At 41.6% G+C, this 21,227-nt stretch overlaps 1 protein-coding gene across 1 annotated transcript in view; it reads left to right on the top strand.

Moving 5' to 3' along the window:
* Window positions 1-17,316, top strand: part of SHISAL1 (shisa like 1) — a 217,937-nt gene extending 200,621 nt beyond the window's left edge. The window contains exon 5 of the mRNA XM_040345814.1: window positions 16,988-17,316. Within this exon, the coding sequence (XP_040201748.1) occupies window position 16,988 (1 nt within the window). The 3' untranslated portion in view covers window positions 16,989-17,316. The remainder of the gene's footprint in view (window positions 1-16,987) is intronic.
* Window positions 17,317-21,227: the final 3,911 nt, after the last annotated feature.

Genomic DNA, 21,227 nt, shown 5'->3' on the forward strand with positions numbered 1-21,227 from the left:
GTGCTTTTATTAAAATCTAAAGAAAGGCCCCAAAAATGTATTTATAATAAATACAGTATATTGTTTCTTTGTAAAGGTAACTCCACATCCTTCTAGTGCCTAGTCATATGTCCCAGTGCTAAGGTCGTTGCAGAGAAATTAGTAACCTCTGACTTAGGCCCAGGGGTATTACTAGGATTGTGAAAGACCGTGGGCACCCTGGAGGAAACAATGATTCAGTGTGCCTAGAGCACTGCAGCGAATACAGCATGTGGTCACCTTGCGCTAACAGTGGGAGAGGCATGTTTAAATAGAACCTAAGCCTACTTGCACATATGCCACAGTCTTTATGCTGACAAATTATATAATGTGTGCAACGCATAACAAAGCATATAGAGTGCAGGGTTCGATTGCACATAATGCACTCAATCCAGAGTTCATGAGTATGTAATGTACAGCATACAGGGGTATGGAGTATGTAACACACAAAATGCAGGGGTCTGGAGTATGTAATGCACAGAGTGCAGAGGTTGAGGGTATGTAGCACACAGCTTGCAGTAGTCAGGAGCAGGACCGTTACAAGGCAGGGGTGGGAGGGGCCACTGCCCTGGGCGGAGTTTGAAAGGGGGCGCAAAACACTAGAGCATCATGCTTTGTCTCAGCCTCTGCGTTGCTAATTCTGTCCAAAAGCACTGCTGAGAATGTGCCCTTACCTGCTGGAGGCTTCCCCGGAAAGAACACTCTCCTGGGCACACGTTTTCCTGACAGGCTGGGTGGTTGGATCGGGACAGTGAGAGCACCAGTACAGGTGGGTAGCGCAGACAGCAGTACACTGCAGCCCTGATCATCACTGCCCAGCAGACATCGGAGATTTTCTCTCTCCTGCACCGACTTAAGATAAGGGGAGACAGATAACAGACTGCTTTTCTCCTCCTGTGAGTCCCGACCTGTTCTGCTATCCACACTGTGGAATGCTGTGCTGTAAACCTGTGCTGACCCTTGCAGTGCAGGTTTACTAAAGTGAAAGTAAAATGTTTATGAATAGGTTAGAAATATACTGGGACTTTTTAGGCTCTACATTGACTTATTGCACACACACTGTATCTTAATGAAATTCATGCATTTTAATAAAATATAGTGTGTATGTGGAATATATCTATGTAGCAACTGAAAATTTCCAGTATATTTCTAACCAAACAGCACGTGATGGGATGCAGCCCAACTCCAGCAAAGTAAAAAAGTCCACCCTGCAGTGCTGGAGGAAAGCTTGTACTTGCTCCAGCCAGCTGTAGTGCTCTCCCCCTCCACCCAAAGCCTCAGCATCATCATACCATGCATTAACCCTGTATGGTAGAATGAGGCTGGAGTGTGAGCACAGCCACTCACAATTTACCCAGGAAGCAGCTCCACAGGACCAATCACAGCACTGGGAGAGCCTACTGGAGCAAGAAATAAGATAAAGACGGGTACACACTAGGGTTGTCCCGATACTAGTATCGGTACCGATACCAAGCATTTGCCCGAGTACTTGTACTTAGGGCAAATGCTCCGATGCTTTACCCGATACTTGGGCAGTCAGCGGTGATCAGTGCAGTGGGAGAGTTACAATCACCGATCTCCCTGTATAGGTTTCAAAGTCCGGCTTTCAGCTGCTTTAGTGAAATCAGCGGTGATTAGTGCTTGTAACTCTCCCACACACGATCACCGCTGACTGTCCCCGCATCCTCCTCCAGTCCCCCTCCGTTCTGCTGCTCTCCCGCCTCCCTCCATGCTTCTCCGTGTCCCCCTCCATGCTTCTCTGTGTCCCCCTCCATTCTGCTGTCTCCCTCTCTTCTCCTCCTTGTCCCCCTCTCTTCTCCTCCGTGCTGCTGTCCCCCTTTCTTCTCCCCCTCCATGCTGCTCCGTGTCCCCCTCTCTTCTCCTCCGTGTCCCCCTCCGTGCTGCTGTCCTCCTCTCTTCTTTCCCTCTGTGCTGCTGTCCCCCTCTGTGCTGTTGTCCCCCTCTCTTCTCCTCCATACTGCTGTCGCCCTTTCTTCTCCCCCTCCGTGCTGCCGTCCCCCTGCGTGCTGCCATCCCCCTCTGTTCTCCTCCTCCACCTCCTCGATCTGTCAGGATGGAAAGCAGATTTTGATCACTGACTCTGTCCATTCACATAACTGAAACATCATAAACTGTGTTTACAATGTTTCAGTTTATGAATGGAGAGGAGCCGCTGCCTTCTCTCCATTAATTTTCAGCGCAGCTGAGGCTGCTGAGAAAGGGACTTATAATTTTTTTACAATCATTTTTTTGTATTATTTAATGCAATTCTTTTTTTTTCTTTTATCAGCCCTGTTGGGGGGCTTTGGTGAGATATCAGGGCTCTTAACAGACCCCTGATATCACACCAAAGCCCCCCAACAGGGCTGATAAAATAAAAAAAAAGAATTGCATTAAATAATAAAAAAAAATTATTGTAAAAAAATTATAAAAAATAAAATAAAAAAACACACTCACACTGTATGTACTTCCGCCCCTTAAAACAAATAAAATGTAATAAAATAAAAAATAATTGTAAAAAAAAAAAAAATTTTAAAAAACAAAGACAATTGTAAAAAAATATACTGACACATGTGCCACTGTCACATGGGGAAAAAAAAGTATGAGTAATCTGTATCGGCGAGTACTTGAAAAAAAGTATTGGTACTTGTACTCGGTCTTAAAAAAGTGGTATCGGGACAACCCTAGTACACACGGATCAAAATGTGTTCAGTTCAGCAGGAACCAGCTGAATTTTTACCTATGTGTGGCCTTGCCTGTTAGAAGCCGCCCCATCAGATCAGCTTCTGTAGAATGGGACTGCTGGAACCTTGTTCGACCAGCGGCTTGCAGTCAATCAGCTGCAGTGCTGATCAGTGAATTCTGACAGAGAAGAGTCCCCACTGTCAGACTACATCTTGGTAAAGGAGATTTATGCATTCGCCTCTGTTGTGTAGATGGATGAATCTGTTAGGCTGGGCTCACACTGATGTGTGGATTAGCTCACAGCAGGGGTCTGGTGTGTCCCTATTCTTCATTTCAGGTCTGATTTCGGTCAGAATTTTTGGCTGAATTCGGACCTGGAAACGACCATAAAATGCAAGGACCTCTGTCAAATTCTCTCCACAGCCGTCCCGGAGCTGTGTGAACCAGCTCCATAGAGAGCCGGCCACAATCTCCTGACATGTGACTTGGATGTGGGAAAACCCACATACAATTTGCACTGGTTTGAACCCAGCCTTAGTATTTGGCTGAATGAAATTTAACCTATGCATGTGTGCCAGTTTAGATGATTTTACCTTAATCCACTGCTCCTAGAATAAAAGGCCCATACACACAATGAGAATATTAGACAATTTTGTTTTCCATGCTGGTTTCATATGGAAAACAAATAGGTTACTAAAGTTACAAAAATTCTTATTAGACACAAAACCATCATTTCTGAAGTTCTATTCTAACTACATTAAAATCATTAGTTCTGTTATCTTAGAAGAATTTATTTGTCATTATTTTGTGATATTTTCACTGTCATAAAAAGCTCTTCAAAGCTGTATACTAATTATCAGATTATCAAACAATCGCTCCAAATGCACTTGTTTTCATCCAATGTTGGGCTCACCGGAAGTGGGTTGAAAGATGCTGACCAAACATCTGTCAGATTTAATTGCTGTCTGTGATCCGACTGGGGAGATTCACTTTCCCCATGAATCCTGATGACCATTGTGGCCATGACCAAAAGTTTTATGCTTTACACACTCTATCCAAAACAAAAATAGAGATATAAACTTTTGATTTTATTCTTTGTTAAAATAGTAAAGCAATTTGGCAGTATTTGGTCATATCTTGGGGCTGAGTTGTATGGGACCGTTAATTGTTTTTGCTATTATTCTGTATTGTACAGTTCTTTGGCTGGATTTCAATAAATGTCTTCATAAAAAAAAAATAGCAAAGCAATTGAAGACATAAATGGTGGTTTTGTTTGAGATGGGATCGACAAATTCTATTTATTTGTTCTAAAATTGCTGTTGTTTTTCTTTGGTTTCTATTAATTCTTTTAATTAACTGTATTGAAGATGTCAATTTATTTTGGCTTCACAAACAACTGAATTCTGATGGTCAATCAAACTTGTAGGTGGTAGATTGCTTATTTTTCTTGGATTATTTGTGATTGTATATGTAACTTGTAGTTAGAGCTGGGCGATTTTTTTCCCCTAAAAAAATCGGCAATTTGTTTATAAAAAACTAGATTTATGAGTCAAATCGGTCCTGAGGAGCTGTGGGCAGAAGAGTTTAGTCGGGGGCGCGGCTTCGGCCTAGTCCGTGGGGTCCGACCTCGCAGACTAGGCCTCCCCTAAAAACTCCTGCCCGCAGCTCCTCAGGACCGATGCGGTGTCAGCGCCAGTCCTGGGCGGAAAAAAATCGAATAAATCGATTTTTTGAAAATATGAATCGATTTGACCTACCAACTTTATTTTTAAATCTAATTGATTTTTTTCCCAGCTGTACTTCTAGTGGTTGTAAAGTGGTTAAAATTGACTGAAAATTTACATATGAATGGCCAACTTAATGCTGGTAATCTTTACGCAATTTGAAACACTTTCATCCAGGTTTCAATTGCAAAGATATTCAAACGCATCCATGAGACCTACCAGCGATGTGCCTGCAGTGGTCTGACACTCCCACCCATCCAGTACTACAACTATGTGCAGCAGCGCTTTGTCTCCTCGGCAGGGGGCATGGCGGACTGTTGTACAGACACCGCTGCTCTCACACAAAGATGAGTGGTCCTTTTCGTGAACCCTGCTGCCCATTCCTTGGATCTTTTGGCCGACACAGGGGAGTGTGTGAATGGCAAGACTTGCCAATGTAAGCTGTTGCCTTACTAGTAAATGCTTATATGTAATTTCTGGCAAAGCTTTAAATGGCTTTACAATTTCTGGCAACTTGTGTCCTTTTTGGGGAAACTTCTCCTCCCTTCCTCTTAGGACAGGAACTGTGACAGAGACAAAAATAAAAACACATTTTTAGTAGAGGGGGAGGTCAGAAATGATTATAATTATTTATGCTGGGAATTGCTGTGCTGGTGACTACGGTTTCCCAAATGTCTTGTCCTGGTGTCACAGTGACAGTAAATAAGGACAAATCAAAAACAGAAATAAAAATCTGACAGGGACACTAACTCATCTCTTCTCTATCTGAAACAAAAACAAAATCATTTTTTTTTTATTATCTAAATGAATAGTACTGCAATATACAAAAAAGAGTGTCTTCCATTAAGATGCATTTTACCAAGTATTACTGCAACTTATAAGTGTGAAGCTAGCTTTAAAGCAGACAATCAGCCCGGTCGAGGTGCTCGACTCTCTTGGCAGGTTATTCGCAACCACACCCCTGGCTAGTCCCTTACTCCCCTTCCCTACGCTTCCTATCACTTCGAAGCAATTCGTCGGTTATGGTAGGATTCTTCTTGCCAAGCTGCATCTGGATCCGAAGCGCTTCTCCGGACATTCTTTTAGAATCGGGGCGGCATTTGCAGCTTCTAAGCAGGAGGTCCCTTCGTATATTATTAAACATATGGGACGCTGGAGATCCTCCTGCTATAGCCGATACATTCCCGAACCTCACATGGAGGTTCGTAGAGCATTCGCCACCATATTGGATTCATGTTATGTTTCAATAAAGTTATCATTTACTTTGTGTCTATTGCCCTCTTTTAGGCGTACCGTCCAGCTAGGCCAAGGCACACCACAGGCCTTGGTGGTTGGGGTCACTACGTGTTACGGGTGAAGACTCTGACTACAAGTTAGAAGGCTGGCATTTGTAGGAGGAGTCTGGGGAAGTATATATCCTCCCTCCTCCGGCGGGTCCCTCATCGGCTCGTCTTCCTGGTTCCCACCCTCCCGGCCCCCTTTTTCAGGTAATATGCTTCGATCATTTCTCATATTCAGGGTATGCCCTCTTTTAGGTGTACCGTCCAGCTAGGCCAAGGCACACCACAGGCCTTGGTGGTTGAGGCACTACGTGTTACGGGTTTCATGATATTTACCAGAAGATATTTTATAAAATTTTGGATTGGAGGAGCAAGGTCTGCTTTAACATGACAATATATTATAGGAGTTGCTAGCCCATGCCTGAATTTTAATTTTAGGTGCATTGCTTGACAAATGTGTTAATTTTCTTACTTATTTTGTCTGTTGTAACTCCAAGAACTTCATACAAAACAAGGATTTTTGAGTAAGTTACAAACTACACTAGGCAGTGCAGATGGTACATCTAGAGCCAAAAAGCAGCCCGACCTAAATGCAAAAATAACAGTATAATAGCTGCTCCGGTCAAGAGTGGCCTTACTGACCGATAGGGAGGATGGAGAAGGTGGGACCAAACTCACATTTTATGGGCAAATTTGAGGCTTACTTGAGTCTTATGTCTCTGTTCATTTTAGCATGATTTTTCTATCAAGTACATAATAATCAAGTGTACCTCTTTCACCCTAGGTTTGTAAATTGCCCCTCGCCCCTCATATTTCATAGAATGTCCAAATAAGCAGCAGAAATGTTTTCATTTCAGGCATTTCTCCCATTTTTTTTTGTGTGTGTTGGCAACCATACATACTATATGGGGTTGTATCATTCTTTACTTCTACACATACTATATGCTCAAATTCTCTCTTCACGCTAATGGTACCTGCATTCAGGGCCGCTGATAGGGGGGGACCACCAGTCCTCCTGTAGGGGGTCCGGGCACACAGGGGGGCCCAAACACCAGCGGGAAGGAGGGGCAATTACAGGATGCAGCTGAAAACCCTCCCACCGACTTTTAGCTGTTGGAAGGAGAGACACAGACACAACTGCCGTCTTCCTTGTACTGTTAAAAAAAATATATAATTTTAACCCTGTATTGTTTTAATCCATTGTAAAAATAATTTGTAAAACTTGTAAAATTAAATATTTTTTTTTTTTATTATAAAAAAAAATTGTTCAATTTTTTTTAAAACTATTTAAAAAAGGGCTAATTCACACAGCTTCTCTGTTATCTGTGTGTCTGCTAAAAATGATTTTAGTATATTTATTGTGAATTTTTTTTTATATATATATTTGAGGGGGGCCCTGCCAGGTACGCTGTACGGGGCCCCATGATTTCTAACAGCAGCCCTGCCTGCATATGCCAGGCATTCCTCAGTCTCCATTTGCTTTTGGGCCCCATAGCAATCACTATGTGTGGGTTACTGCACTTTGTACATTATTGAAACTCCTTGTACTACCTAAAAGTAAATATGTTTCATTAATACAATATATACAATTTTAGCAGATATATTTTCTATGACAGCACAAATAATTTGCCTTTTTCTCTGTATTATTAGTTTCAGATAATTTGGCATTCATAGGTTGTCACCTATTTTAAAGGTCTGGGGAGAAGAAGAGGGTGTTAATGGTTTTTCGGTGAATAATGTATTATATGCAAGAACTTGTCTAAAGAAATCTTCAAGGGAGGAAACCTATTTGATCTGCAATAATTAAACCTGGAAGGAAGGCGAGGGAGCCACCAAGGAATTATCTAGGGCATGTTTTTATTCTTCAGAAAAAAAAAGAAAATTATTCAGGGGGATACATTTTTATGTACGTGGCTCAAAACGGCATCTAATCTTGCGGCACGCACAAAATACATAATATAAATGATACAATGATGACTTCAAAGAGTTCACAGCATGTGGCCGCCGAAGGCAGTGCTGAGCTATAACAGAAGTCATGGGAATTAAAAAATTTAAAGGGTCAGTCTGTTCAAATTAAAATTTTCTCTCATGGGCAGTTGCTAGTGGACTAAAATCTTTTCTTTCTTGGGGGCCTCCAGCTGCATGCTTCCCTGTCCAATTTGATTGTACAATGAAAAAAATAAAAAGTAGTTCAGCCAGCCTACTACTAAACATGGAGGTATGAGCTTTGGCCAGTCTTAGTCTTTGACATGAAAGACGTTGTCCAAGGTGTTTGAGAAGTACTCAAAAAGAAAGAAATTCTTGTTGCCCATACCAACCAAGACACCAATTTCAAATGTAATTTCTGCTTTTCATGTGTGAAAATTAAATCGGGGGTCCTACTGCTGTTACAAGAAATGTTCTGGTTAGAATATTCTGAACATCAGCATATTTATTACTTTAGATTAGCCACCAGGGCAATTGAGAGTTTTAATTTCCCTAAAAAATCCTTGGGCTAAAATCAGGACATTTTGCCATTTCCATATAAAATGCATTGGAGTCCATGGGGAAAGCCAGATGGGGGGTTGGTTTTGGCACTCATGTCTAAACAAATATTGTCTAAATACAAGACCCTTGTGTTTTTTATTTAACCACTTAAGGACCCGCTCATGTACATATACGTCGGTACTTTAACCACTTAAGGACCGCCTCCTGCACATATACGTCTGCAGAATGGCACGGCTGGGCACATCCACGTACAAGTACCCAGCCGTGGGTCCCGGCGCACTCCCGCGGCGTGCTCCTGTGACCCGGTCAGAAGCTCCGTGACCGCAGGACTCGCGGACCCGATCGCCGCTGGAGTCCCGTGATCGGTCCCCGGAGCTGAAGAACGGGGAGAGCCGTGTGTAAACACGGCTTCCCCGTTCTTCACTGTGGCGGCAGCATCGATCGTGTGATCCCTTTTATAGGGGGACACAATCAATGATGTCACACCTACAGCCACACCCCCCTACAGTTGTAAACACACTTCAGGTCATACATAACCCCATCAGCGCCCCCTGTGGTTAACTCCCAAGCTGCAATTGTCATTTTTACAATAAACAATGCATTTTTTTGCTGTGAAAATGACAATGGTCCCAAAAATGTGTCAAAATTGTCCGAAGTGTCCGCCATAATGTCGCAGTCACGAAAAAAATCGCTGAACTCCGCCATTAGTAGTAAAAAAAATTTTTTTATAAAAATGCAATAAAACTATCCCCTATTTTGTAAACGCTATAAATTTTGCGCAAACCAACCGATAAACGCTTATTGTGATTTTTTTTACCAAAAATAGGTAGAGGAATACGTATCGGCCTAAACTGAGGAAAAAAAATGTATATATTTTTGGGGGATATTCATTATAGCAAAAAGTAAAAAATATTGAATTTGTTTCAAAATTGTCACTCTATTTTTGTTTATAGCGCAAAAAATAAAAAAACAGCAGAGGTGATCAAATACCACCAAAAGAAAGCTCTATTTGTGGGAAAAAAGGGATGCCAATTTTGTTTGGGAGCCACGTCGCACGACCGCGCAATTGTCAGTTAAAGCGACGCAGTGCCAAATTGCAAAAAGGTCCTTTACCTGCATTTTGGTCCGGGTCCTAAGTGGTTAAAGATGGATATCTCGGTAACGACAGCAGCTGCTGCCACAACCGAGATATCCATCTTTTCTTTGAGCGGTCCTGTATAAACGATAATGGTGGTCTCCGCGGCGGATTTGCCGCAAGATCACTGTTATCGGCGGTGGGAGAGGGCCCCCCCCTCCCACCGCTCTCCCGCGCCCATCGGCAGCAGCGGAGGCGATCGGGTCCTTTCCTCTCCTCGGCTGGGATACGAGTGAGGGCAAGATGGCCCCCACCCATCCCCTTAGCATAGCAGGGCAATATTTTCTACAGTAGTTGTCATTTTTTCAAATGACAACATTTTTTTTTTGCAATTAAGTCTAAATATGGGATCTGAGGTCTTTTTGACACCAGATCTCATATTTAAGAGGACCTGTCATGCTGTTTTCTATTACAAGGGATGTTTACATTCCTTGTAATAGGAATAAAAGTGACCCATTTTTTTTTTGTGTAAAAATGTATAAAATAAATAAAAATAAATAAAAAAACAAAAAAAATTTTTTTTTAAAGCGCCCCATCTCGAAGAGCTTGCGCGCAGAAGCGAACGCATACGTGAGTAGTGCCCGCATATGAAAACGGTGTTCAAAACACACAAGTGAGGTACCACCGCAATCGTTAGAGCGAAAGCAATAATTCTAGCCCTAGACCTCCTCTGTAACTCAAAAGATGCAACCTATAGAATTTTTGAAACTTCGCCTATGGAGATTTTTAAGGTTAAAAGTTTGACGCCATTCCACGAGCGGGCGCAATTTTGAAGCGTGACATGTTGGGTATCATTTTACTCGGGGTAACAGTATCTTTCACAATATAAAAAAATAAATTGGCTAACTTTACTGTTAAATTTTTTCAAAAAAAGTGCGCTTGTAAGACCGCTGCGCAAATACGGTGTGATAAAAAGTATTGCAATGACCGCCATTTTATTCTCTAGGGTGTTAGAAAAAATATATATATAATGTTTGGGGGTTTTAAGTAATTTTCTAGCAAAAAAAAACTATTTAAATCTTGTAAACACCAAATCTAAAAAACAGCCAAGGTCCTTAAGTGGTTAAAGAGATTTGTCACTAACTTAAGAACTTTCAGGTATAAATACAGAAAAATCAAAAGTTTTCAGTGCTTATGTACACTGTGTTTCTTTTATATATATATATATATATATATATATATATATATATATATATATATATATATATATATATATATATATATATATTTACCTGAATGGGAACTTGATAGAAAAATTGACTTGTCAGTTCCCCAGCATAGCCCCCTCCGTTCTTGCATATCACAGCCCTCACTTCTTCTAGGAGGGTCTAATTACTGTCTGTGCTGGCCCAGCTCATTTCCCACTTCCCATCACCTCCCTATATGTAGAAGGGAGGAATGTCATTTGAGTGAACGCTCAGGATCTGCTTAGGCTGCTCTAACCATATAAAAGATTGTGACATGTTCAGGGCTTTTGGATGCCTACACAAGGGAGTTTTTTACAAGTAAATAACATGCATAAAATATGTTCAATACACATGGGAAGATTTCTGTTGGAATAAATGGTCTAGCGACAGAGTCTCTTTAAAGCTTTTGGGCCCAGATTCTTGTACAATGGGCGTATCTCTGCGGCGGCGTAACGTATCCGATTTACGTTACGCCGCCGCAACTTACACGGGCAAGTGCTGTATTCTCAAAGCACTTGCTCCGTAAGTTGCGGAGTTCAAATTCAGCGGGTAGGGGGCGTGTATAATTTAAATGAAGCGCGTCCCCGCGCCGAACAAACTGCGCATGCGCCGTCCGTAAAATATCCCAGTGTGCATTGCTCCAAATGACGTCGCAAGGACGTCATTGGTTTCGACCTGAACGTAAATGACGTCCAACCCCATTCACGGACGACTTACGCAAACGACGTAACTTTTTCAAATTTCGAAGCGGGAACGACGGCCATACTTAACATTGGTTGCAGGGGCAACTATATGCCGGGAAAAGCCTAACGTAAACGTCGTAACTTTACTGCGTCGGCCGCGCGTACGTTCGGGAATTTGCGTATCTAGCTAATTTGCATACTCAACGGGGAAATCGAAGGAAGCGCCACCTAGCGGGCAAAAAAAAAATTGCAGTTAAGATCCGACGGTGTAAGAGACTTAAGCCTGTCGGATCGAATTGATATCTATGCGTAACTGATTCTAAGAATCAGACGCATAGATATGACGGGTCGGATTAGGACTTACGACGGCGTACATGGCGCTGCGCTGTCGTAAGTCCTTTAAGAATCTGGGCCTGTGTCTTTTGTGTGTTGCCAGATCTATGCACTAATTCAACATGAAGACTCCTACACTATGCCGTTACGCAGGAGCTTCCTGTAAAACAGACTGGTCCTTGCTGTTCCCTCTCTTTGTACAGGGTGAATGTGATGATGTCACTTGTACTTTTACAAAGGCCAGGAACACACAGAGTGTATTTATATTTGTTTGTTGCTGTTGAAGAATGTATCTAAATGAATGGTTTGTGCCTTTTAAATAGCTATATTTTAAATAGTTCCTAGAGGTTACAATAGCTCCTTTTTCTTATCCTAGACCTGTTTTTATGCCAAAAAAGTAGATTCTCTTAACCCTCATTTTTCAATGTTTTTTTTCATAGTAAGAAAAATTTTAAAAGAAATATTTTTTTTTTTTAAGTAACAGTATATATATATATATATATATATATATATATATATATATATATTGTACAGAATGCCACAGTTGGGTCCTGGAAGGGTGCTATGTGGCACCAGTGTTCAGGTTATGGTCCCTTTAAGGGAAGTGTGTGGGTACAAAAACATTTCACTGCCCACACCTATAACTGGTCTTCACGGCAAGGAGCACTGGAAGGGCAAACGCATGTCAAATAAAACCAAGGAATTTTCAAGCTTAACTTACCAACCAGTCTGCAACCAACCAAATGTACCTGTCTAACAGTATGCATTAAAAACAGGAGTTTAGTTGCACACATTTGCAAATACATGCATAAGCATGCATCCCGGTAAGACACCCTATATCCTGCAGACCCTACCTCTAACTTTTAAGAGTCTCCACAGTGCGAGCATTTGCATGTATTTGCAAATGTGTGCCACTAAACCCTTGTTTTTAACGCATACTGTTCGACAGTTCAATTTGGTTGGTTGCAGACGATCAGCGTTTTTTTTTTTTTTCGTGAATGCAACATTATGGCGGACACTTTGGGCACAAGTGCTATAAAAATGCACTGATTACTGTGAAAATGACAATGGCAGTGAAGGGGTTAACCACTAGGGGAGCGCTAAGGGGTTAAGTGTGCCCTAAGGGAATGATTCTTACTGTAGGGGGGCGTGGCTGTAGGTGTGACATCACTGATCATCGTTCCCTATAACAGGGAACAGACGATCAGTGACACTACCACACAAAAGAACGGGGAAGGTGTGTTTACACACACCTCTCCCCGTTCTTCAGCTCCTGTGACCTCTCCTGGTCACGGAGCTTCGGACCGGGTCGCGCCCGCGCTCTTAAAGGCGACGTACATACATATACATTCTGCCGACGTATATGTGCAGGAGGCAATCCTTGAGTGGTTAAGAGAAATAAAAACCTCTTTGTTTAAAGTTAAAAAGTTAAATAATGACTTTGCACATGGTCCCCTGGAGCTTTAACCTTAAAACTTAACAATATATAAACACCAAATGAACAATATTATTATATACTGTGTGTGTGTGTGTGTGTGTATATATATATATATATATAATTCTGGTGCTCGCCAAGTTTTCCAACTTGTTTGTATAGTAAAAGTCAACTTCTCCTGGCTCTAGGCAGTTTCGGTGCACTGGCGGTAAAAAAGCTCCTGCAAGCAGCATCTTTGGAGCATGTTTGGAGCACTAGGACCTCAAAAACACCCCTATCCATTGTAATGAATGGAAAACTCTTCAAAAGCACCTAAAAAGCTCTTCAGAACCACCTCAAAAGCCTTGAAAGCTCTTGAAAAGCGCCGGAAAAGCGCTGCAAAAGCGCTCAGTGTTATGCTGGCAATTTCGCAGCGCCTCAGTGTGCAAGTATCCATAAGGGTACCTGAATGTAGAAATTACCCACAGAAATCAACATAACCTTGCAGAATTTGGTGAGGGCCCTGAGTACATAGTAAAGTGGAGAATAATGGAAATAAAGACATGGGGCCTTACAAAATGACATGATCATTTATATGTACTTAAGGCAGCATGAAAAGAAAACTGCATTGGGCTTGCAATCGCTTAATCTCCTTCTAAAAATACTACTAATTGTCTGGTTGTCATGTTGATCCCATTGGCTTATCACAGTAACATAACAGTGATCTTTGGCACCATTGCTGCAGACGATGACATACTTACAGAAATACTGTATTTGCGTGTATAATTTATAAAACATAAAGTATTTTTTTTATATTCATATATAATGTGCATTTTCAATAATAATAATAAAAAATATATATATTTTTTATTTTTTTTTGTTAGGAAAGACAATTTTGTGACTGCCTTTAATCATTCTGATATTTTGATTCCTGCATTTGGTGTCTAGTCCCTCACCACTCGCTTGCCATGAAACAGAATTTTAAATGAGTACAGAGAGGGAAGGCAGTGCCTTTTATGTGACTGAGATGTAAATAAAATAGGAGAATAATAAAAAAGCATTTCACTAAATAGAGAAATTGTTACATAATGCAAAGTTTGCACATGCTGCAGGATAAAATGCTTATGTTCTCAGGAATTTTCTATTGGCTTCAAAATTAAACTACAGTAAGTTGTATTTGACTTTTTAAATACTCTAATTTTAAATGTAATTAGATATCTGAACATTTATAAGGCAAGATTACCAGTGGATTGTATCAGTGAGTCTCAATGTGAACCAAAAAGCTCTCCACTTAACCCTAGGTTCCCATCTCTGCGTGTTTGTTGGCAGTGTTTGCGCGGACACCGCAGCCCATTCATTGCAATGGGTTGCCATGTCTGTTTCCGCAAAAAAAGGGTGCATGCAACCTTTAAAAAACGTGACAGCAGGGAAATTGCATGGTCTTTTTGTTTTTTTACATGCGTGGGGTGCCATTACTCTCAGTCTTAGCTGAGAGCAGCGGGATCCATTGGCTCCTGCTGCTGTCATTCAAATCCTGTGATAAGGGAGCAGGGGCGGGGCCAAGCCATGCTGTCTGTGTCTATGGATGCAGGCAGAGCAGCTTGGGAGCAAATCTGTAGATGTACCTCCGTAGCAGGAGCCAAGAGCGCCAGTGGGTGACCCCAGAAGAGGCGGTTCTGAGCCCCCTATGTGCAATTCTATTGCACTGAACAGGTAAGTATAACATGCTTACTATAAAAAAAAAAATATTATTAAAAAAGAAAAAAACAAAGAAGACTTTATAATCACTGTAATAGTCAGTATAGGAATGATGTCTTACTCAGTGGAAATATTCCCCCTTGCCTTGGTGGACAATTTAGGTGTTCACCACTGCAAATCTGCAGCTTTCATTAAAATAATCCCAGGTGATCATGCCATGAAGGTACTTGTTCAAGCACTTCCTTAAAGGGTGACAATGCTCTTTCTGTGTCTCTCAATTGTTCTACTCCATGGTCACCCTGTATTATCAGCTTCTTAAGACCTCATGCACACTGGGCTTCAAAAACACCACTTGCACAGGCTTTTTTTTTTCCAGCCTGTAAAAACAGCTCTATGTTACCCTATGTGTCCATACACATACAGTACTGTATGTGTTTAAGGGAGATTTAAAAGAAAAGCGTTTACAGACTGAAAAAAAAAAAAAACATCTCGGCCCAGATTCATATACATTTTCGTATCTATCGGCGGGCGTATCGTATCTCAGATACACTACGCCGCCGTAACTTAGGGCGCAAGTTCCGTATTCAGAAAAAACTTGCGCCCTAAGTTACGGCGGCGTAGTGTAAATGTGTCGGCGTAAGCCCCGCCTAATTCAAATGTGGATGATGTGGGCGTGTTTTATTTAAATTACTTGTGACCCCACGAAATTGACGTTTCTTACAACCGTGCATGCGCCGTCCGTGAACGTTTCCAAGTGCGCATGCTCCAAATTACGCCGCAAACTGTCAATGCTTTCGACGTGAACGTAACTTACGTACAGCCCTATTCGCGAACGACTTACGCAAATGACGTAAAATACAACGCTGTTCGTTCGTTTCCGACGTCCATACCTAACATGACTTACCCCTGCTTTATGAGGGGTAACTTTACGCCGGAAAAAGCCTTACTTAAACGACGTAAAAAAATGCGCCGGGCGGACGTACATTTCTGAATCGGCGTATCTACCTAATTTTCATATTCGACACGGAAATCTACGGAAGCGCCACCTAGCGGCCAGCGTAAATATGCAGCCTAAGATACTACGGTGTAAGAGACTTACGCCGGCCGTATCTTAGTAAAATTCTGGCGTATCTTGCTTTCTGAATACAGAAAGAAGATACGCCGGCGCTTCGTAGGACTTACGTGGCGTATCAATAGATACGCCGACGTAAAGGCTATCTGAATCCGGGCCCATAAATGCATTCAGGAGAGGAGCTTTTAAAGAGGAAATAACTCTTGGTGCTCCTAAAAACATTAGGCGCGTTTAGGCCATTTTAGCGCTTGAGCGATAATGTATTCCAATGCCCAGAAAAAATTTATATTATTAATATTTTGGCCAATAAGAACAATTGACTACTGTCCTTAATACTTTTTTTATTTGCACTAGAATCCAAATTTTTAGGACAAGCTTTTGGAGTGTACAAGGTCCAAGTATCAAGGATAGTAGTCGATTGTAGCCATATTAGTGCTATTGCAAGAACAATCACTTCAAGTATTCTGGCCAACGGAATCCCATACCGCTCGTTTGATGCAATATCCAACTTTAGGTGTGTAGCTTTTCTCTGGCGTACAGAGGAGAAAAACAAATTCCCTGTGCAGATAGCCTAAGGAGACACAAATTACGTGGACAATGCCCACTGCTGTTGCCATTATTCTATTAAAAAAATTGGCAAATGTTTATGATTCACACCATTTTAGCAATCTAAATATCATTGAGGCTAGGTTCACACTGCTGCGAATTCAAAATCGCGGTAAAAATCGCGATTTTACCGTGATTTTGCGGCTGTGGTTTTGCCGCGATTTTGGCCGCGATTTAAGAGACATCTGTGCAGGGTTCAATGTAAATCGCGGCCCGAAATCGCAAAAAGTAGTACAGGAACGGTGCCATTACCGACAATTGCCGGCAAATGCCGCCGATTTGAGATGCGATTTGACATGTGAAATCGCATCTCAAATCGTACCAAATCGTACCCAGTGTGAACCTGGGCTGAGACAGGGTTTATGCCTGCCATAATATATCTATAGTGCCCTAGGCAATGTATTCCAGTGACTCAAATGGGTACGCAGAGCAACAAACCAGATAACTTTTCAGAAAGGTGTTCTTATTCTATAACCTCAACAGTATGTTTTCCCTTATTACTTACAAATAGATTCCAGTTATCCAATTTTGTAGGACGCTCTTTTTTATTTTGGCCAATAACCTTGACTGTTAGTGCACAAGTGTACGGAGTGCTTTCCTCAATGCATTCCATAACCAGCAATCAATAAACCTCTAATGACCTCTTCTTTTCCCTTCTCTTGTAGAATAACTTCAGTGCCTAAAGACAGGAGAAGATTATCACCCAGGTGAAGAGTGTGTGATGAGAATGCCAACTATGGCACAAGAAGGACTAAAAGTGGAATGACATTTCTGGAATCGCGCTAAAGGCGTTTCAGCGAGACAGACTTTTAAGGTCGTTTGCGCGTACTTTCTTAGCTTTGTTTGTAAGCAATATTTTTATTTCTAGTGGGATTATTTTTAAATTGGATTGTCGACAAGGAATACAGGTGGTCTCAAAGCGGACAAGAAAGAAGAAAACTGGACCATTCAATAAAAGCAATGGCGGGCGTAGACTCCCTGCCTTCTGTGTCGATTCAGTGTCAAGTATCTAGTCTATGTGTGAGAATATGTATGGGCTGGCCTCAGTGCTTTACTGAAAAGGTATATATTATGAGGTAGTGGTGTATAAAGTAGATTATACTGATGTTAGTCTCCAGGTAAAAGAGAGCATCTTCAGGTAATAGAGAATTATGAACATTTCATAATACCATCATAAAAGATGGCTATGTTTTTCTGCACACCAGCTGAAATTCCCAATTGGGCAGAACAAATAAGTATGGAAAAAGACAGTGCACTGGGTGGTACAATGGAAAGGGAGGGAAAATGCAGCAATGAGAGGAACTGTGGTCTCACTGAGTGTATCTTACACTGCAGCTCTTACAGTTTGATATTGTAGGTATAAATCCTAAATCTGGGCAGATTGCTAAATGCACAGATCTTTAAAGTACAATGTAAATTTTCCTATTTGCAAAAAGATTTTTGATTCTGTGCAGCCAGTCTTGTAACCTGCCCTTTCCTGCCAGACAATAAGGGTAGGTCCTAGGCTGTAGACCAGGGAGCTGCAAACTGCATCCCTTAAGCGTTCCTGAACTGAGGCATTGTAAAACTCCATGCACAGACATGAATAGGCATGATGGGTATTGTAGTTCCTGAACAACTGGAGGGCCGTAGTTTGGAGACCCCTGCTGTAGACTCCCTTACACATTGCACTGTAGTCTTTATTATAGCAAGTCTAATGCCCCGTACACGCGACCGGTTTTCCCGTCGGGAAAAGGTTGCATACACACGGTCACCCAAAAGCTCAGTGAACTTTTGACTGCCAAGATCGCGGTGACGTAAAAGACTACGACGAGCCAATAAAATTAAGTTCAATGCATCTGAGCTTGCGTCAAATTTTTTCCGAGCCTGCGTAGGAATTTTGCGTGTTGGGATTTGTACACACGATCGGAAATTCCAATCAGTTTTTTTCCTGACAGGAAAAAAGAGATTCTGCTCTCTATCTTTTTCCAGCAGTTTTCCTGTTGGAAAAAGTCTGATGGAGCATACACATGGACAGGATTCCCGACCAAAAGCTCTCATCAGACCTTTTCCAACAGGAAAACTGATCGTGTGTACGGGGCATAAGATCTCCCGCTAGCCTGCAATTTGACAATGAACAAGGCAACAATACACAGACAATGTTTGTCCTTTTCAGTTCTGTGTAGCCAGTCTTGTGACCCACATTTAACTGTATGTCCTACACACTGGACCTCCAAGTACTCTACATGGAGGACCTGCCCCCAGCTTGTAATTAGACAGTGAAAGAGCAGCAGTAAACTGATGAAACCCACCCTTCCTTCCTCTCTCTATTAATGAATCCATAAATACATGGTGTTATATTTATACCTGATTGGCGTTCACACAAATAGTTTGGGCATATGTCAAGAGGCAGGACTGTGACACATAGAATAAGAACATTTACCTTTATGTGTTACTAAAAATGTTATTAAACTACAAGTTAAAAAAAGTGTCACAGTCTTTACAACAAAACAGCTATGTAATATGGAGAGGTTTACAGCACCAAGGACTAACTGGAAGAACAAAATAGATTTCATGGGTGTATAATGGCCATTTAAAGGATTATTGAATGTACTTTTCATAGTCAACCTTCCCCCTCCCTCAGTAGCAACATTCCTAATATAACTACACACCTGAAATGCAAGAAAGAATTATATATACGGTACATTATCCACCCTGCGTAGGGCCAGCACAGTGGTTGTATCCTCTCCCGTTTTGCTTTGTAATCAGGTGCATGAGTTGGAAGACATCTTAAAGCCGTTGCAAACCTCTGCTAAAAATCTACAAATCTACAGTTCATGTTTTATTAGCATCATCGGTGAGTTGTAGATATAGTAAAAAATAATGCTCTATACCACAACATTATTTTCAGCACAAAACAAAACTGATAATGATAATGTACAAGAAGTAATCACAGACAATGGAGATTGTAGCATCTCTTTGAAACCTGTAGCAATGAAACCTGTAGCATTGGTGGTCAATGGAGAACCCCCTTACATTGTCAGTGTCATGTGGCTTTACATTATTGATTGGCATAGATGTGCTTCATTACATTCTAATTTGTGCACCCTTACATTTGTTGTCAAGCGGGAAGGGCTTCTTTATATTGGTGGGCAGTTTGAAAGAGCCCTCTTACATTGGTGGTTTATGGTAAAGTGCCCCCTTACAGACGGATAAAAGATCATTGGCAACAGTATACACTTGCCAGAGAGGCTTCGCTGGTCCCATGTTGCAGTGGGAAGGAATAAGCAGTCAGAAGGAATATCAATTCATAAGTGCTCATGGAACCCTTGGCAACCCCTTGTGGAACCCTGGTTGGGAAAAGTGACCCCAAACAGTAGCAGCCACCTGTGTCTTTAGCCCAACATCAAGTAAGGTCATTGCTATCTACAGCTTATGCACCAGATTGCAAAGCATGATGGGAGAGCCGAATACACAGGCCAGACTAAAACCAACTCTTATGCCCCGTACACACGTCCGAGGAACTCGACGGGCAAAACACATCGTTTTGCTCGTCAAGTTCCTTGTGAAGCCGCCGAGGATCTCGGCGAGCCAAGTTTCCTCATTGACTAACGAGGAAATAGAGAACATGTTCTCTATTTGGCCCGACGAGATCCTCGTCGGTTTCCTCGGCCGAAAGTGTATACATGACCGGGTTTCTCGGCAGAATGCGGCTCCGATCGAGTTTCTGGCTGAATTCTGCCGAGAAACTCGGTCGTGTGTACGGGCCTTAGTGTTGTGCAGCAAGGAAGCATGTCCGATCTTTAGCTTGTTCATGCCTAGACCCAGGGATAGTAACCTTGTTTAAGCAGCATATCTTGGGCATGGAGCCTCTCAGGTGAACCAACATACTCTCTGTTGTATGTGAGGACAGCTACAGGGTGACCAGTCCTGGCTTGGCTTGACTGGCTGTTGACAGATCTCTGCACACATGTTTAGGACTTTACACCAAAAAATCCCACTCTGCTACTTGGGCACAAGTTTTGTTTTGTTTCCAGATGTCCCCGTATAGGGGTAGAAGGAGTCCAAACCAGGATCACCTTTTTTAATGGTTTACTGAATCAGTAAAAGCAAGTATATTTACACACTTCAGCCATTCCCTAAAGGTGACATCACTCAGCATTGAGGGTACAGCATAGTACAGAGAGATATGGCATGAGAAGAGAAACAGGAGACATATCACCTACAAGAGGGTGTCCCAGAGCTCAGCATCCAATGACAGGGGATGCAAGTAGGATGCATAAAGTCTTTTGTGCTACTCCCAACTCTCCACGTCCCCGTCCCCCCCAAGGGTAAGCTACAAAAATGAGGCCCAGCTGCCTAAATGATGATATATATACACACATACATACATATATATATATATATATATATATATATATATATATATATATATATATATATATATATATATATATATATACTGTATGCCCAAAATCCCTTGCACCACTAATGGCAGGGCACGGCCTATGGTATACAACGCCAACAACTCTTAAGCTTTTCCGTACTCATGGCTATGGGGACATCTCATGGCCTAAAATAGTTACAATAGACCACCTACGTGCCCTACTCTACAGTTACATTTGGAAAGTTGCTGCAGAGGGTGGGGCAAATTTGGAAAGTACAGTTAGAGGTAGACTAAACTAATATTTGCCTTTTTTTTATTGGATTTTCTTTTTTAAGAGCCAGTGAGGAGTCCTGTTACTTTATGATGTCACACGTCAAGTACTTTTGTAGAACACATACAGGTGACTTAGTAAATGTTTATTATCTAAAGTAGGGAACTCGATATCGTTATAATACATAAGTGTTCCTATACAACTTGCTGTTTATATACATATATTTTCATGGAGATTCTAAATATATTAGCACCACTTGTGTATTATG

This window comes from Rana temporaria, chromosome 3 (assembly GCF_905171775.1).
Source record: "Rana temporaria chromosome 3, aRanTem1.1, whole genome shotgun sequence".
Classification (NCBI taxonomy): Eukaryota; Metazoa; Chordata; class Amphibia; order Anura; family Ranidae; genus Rana; species Rana temporaria.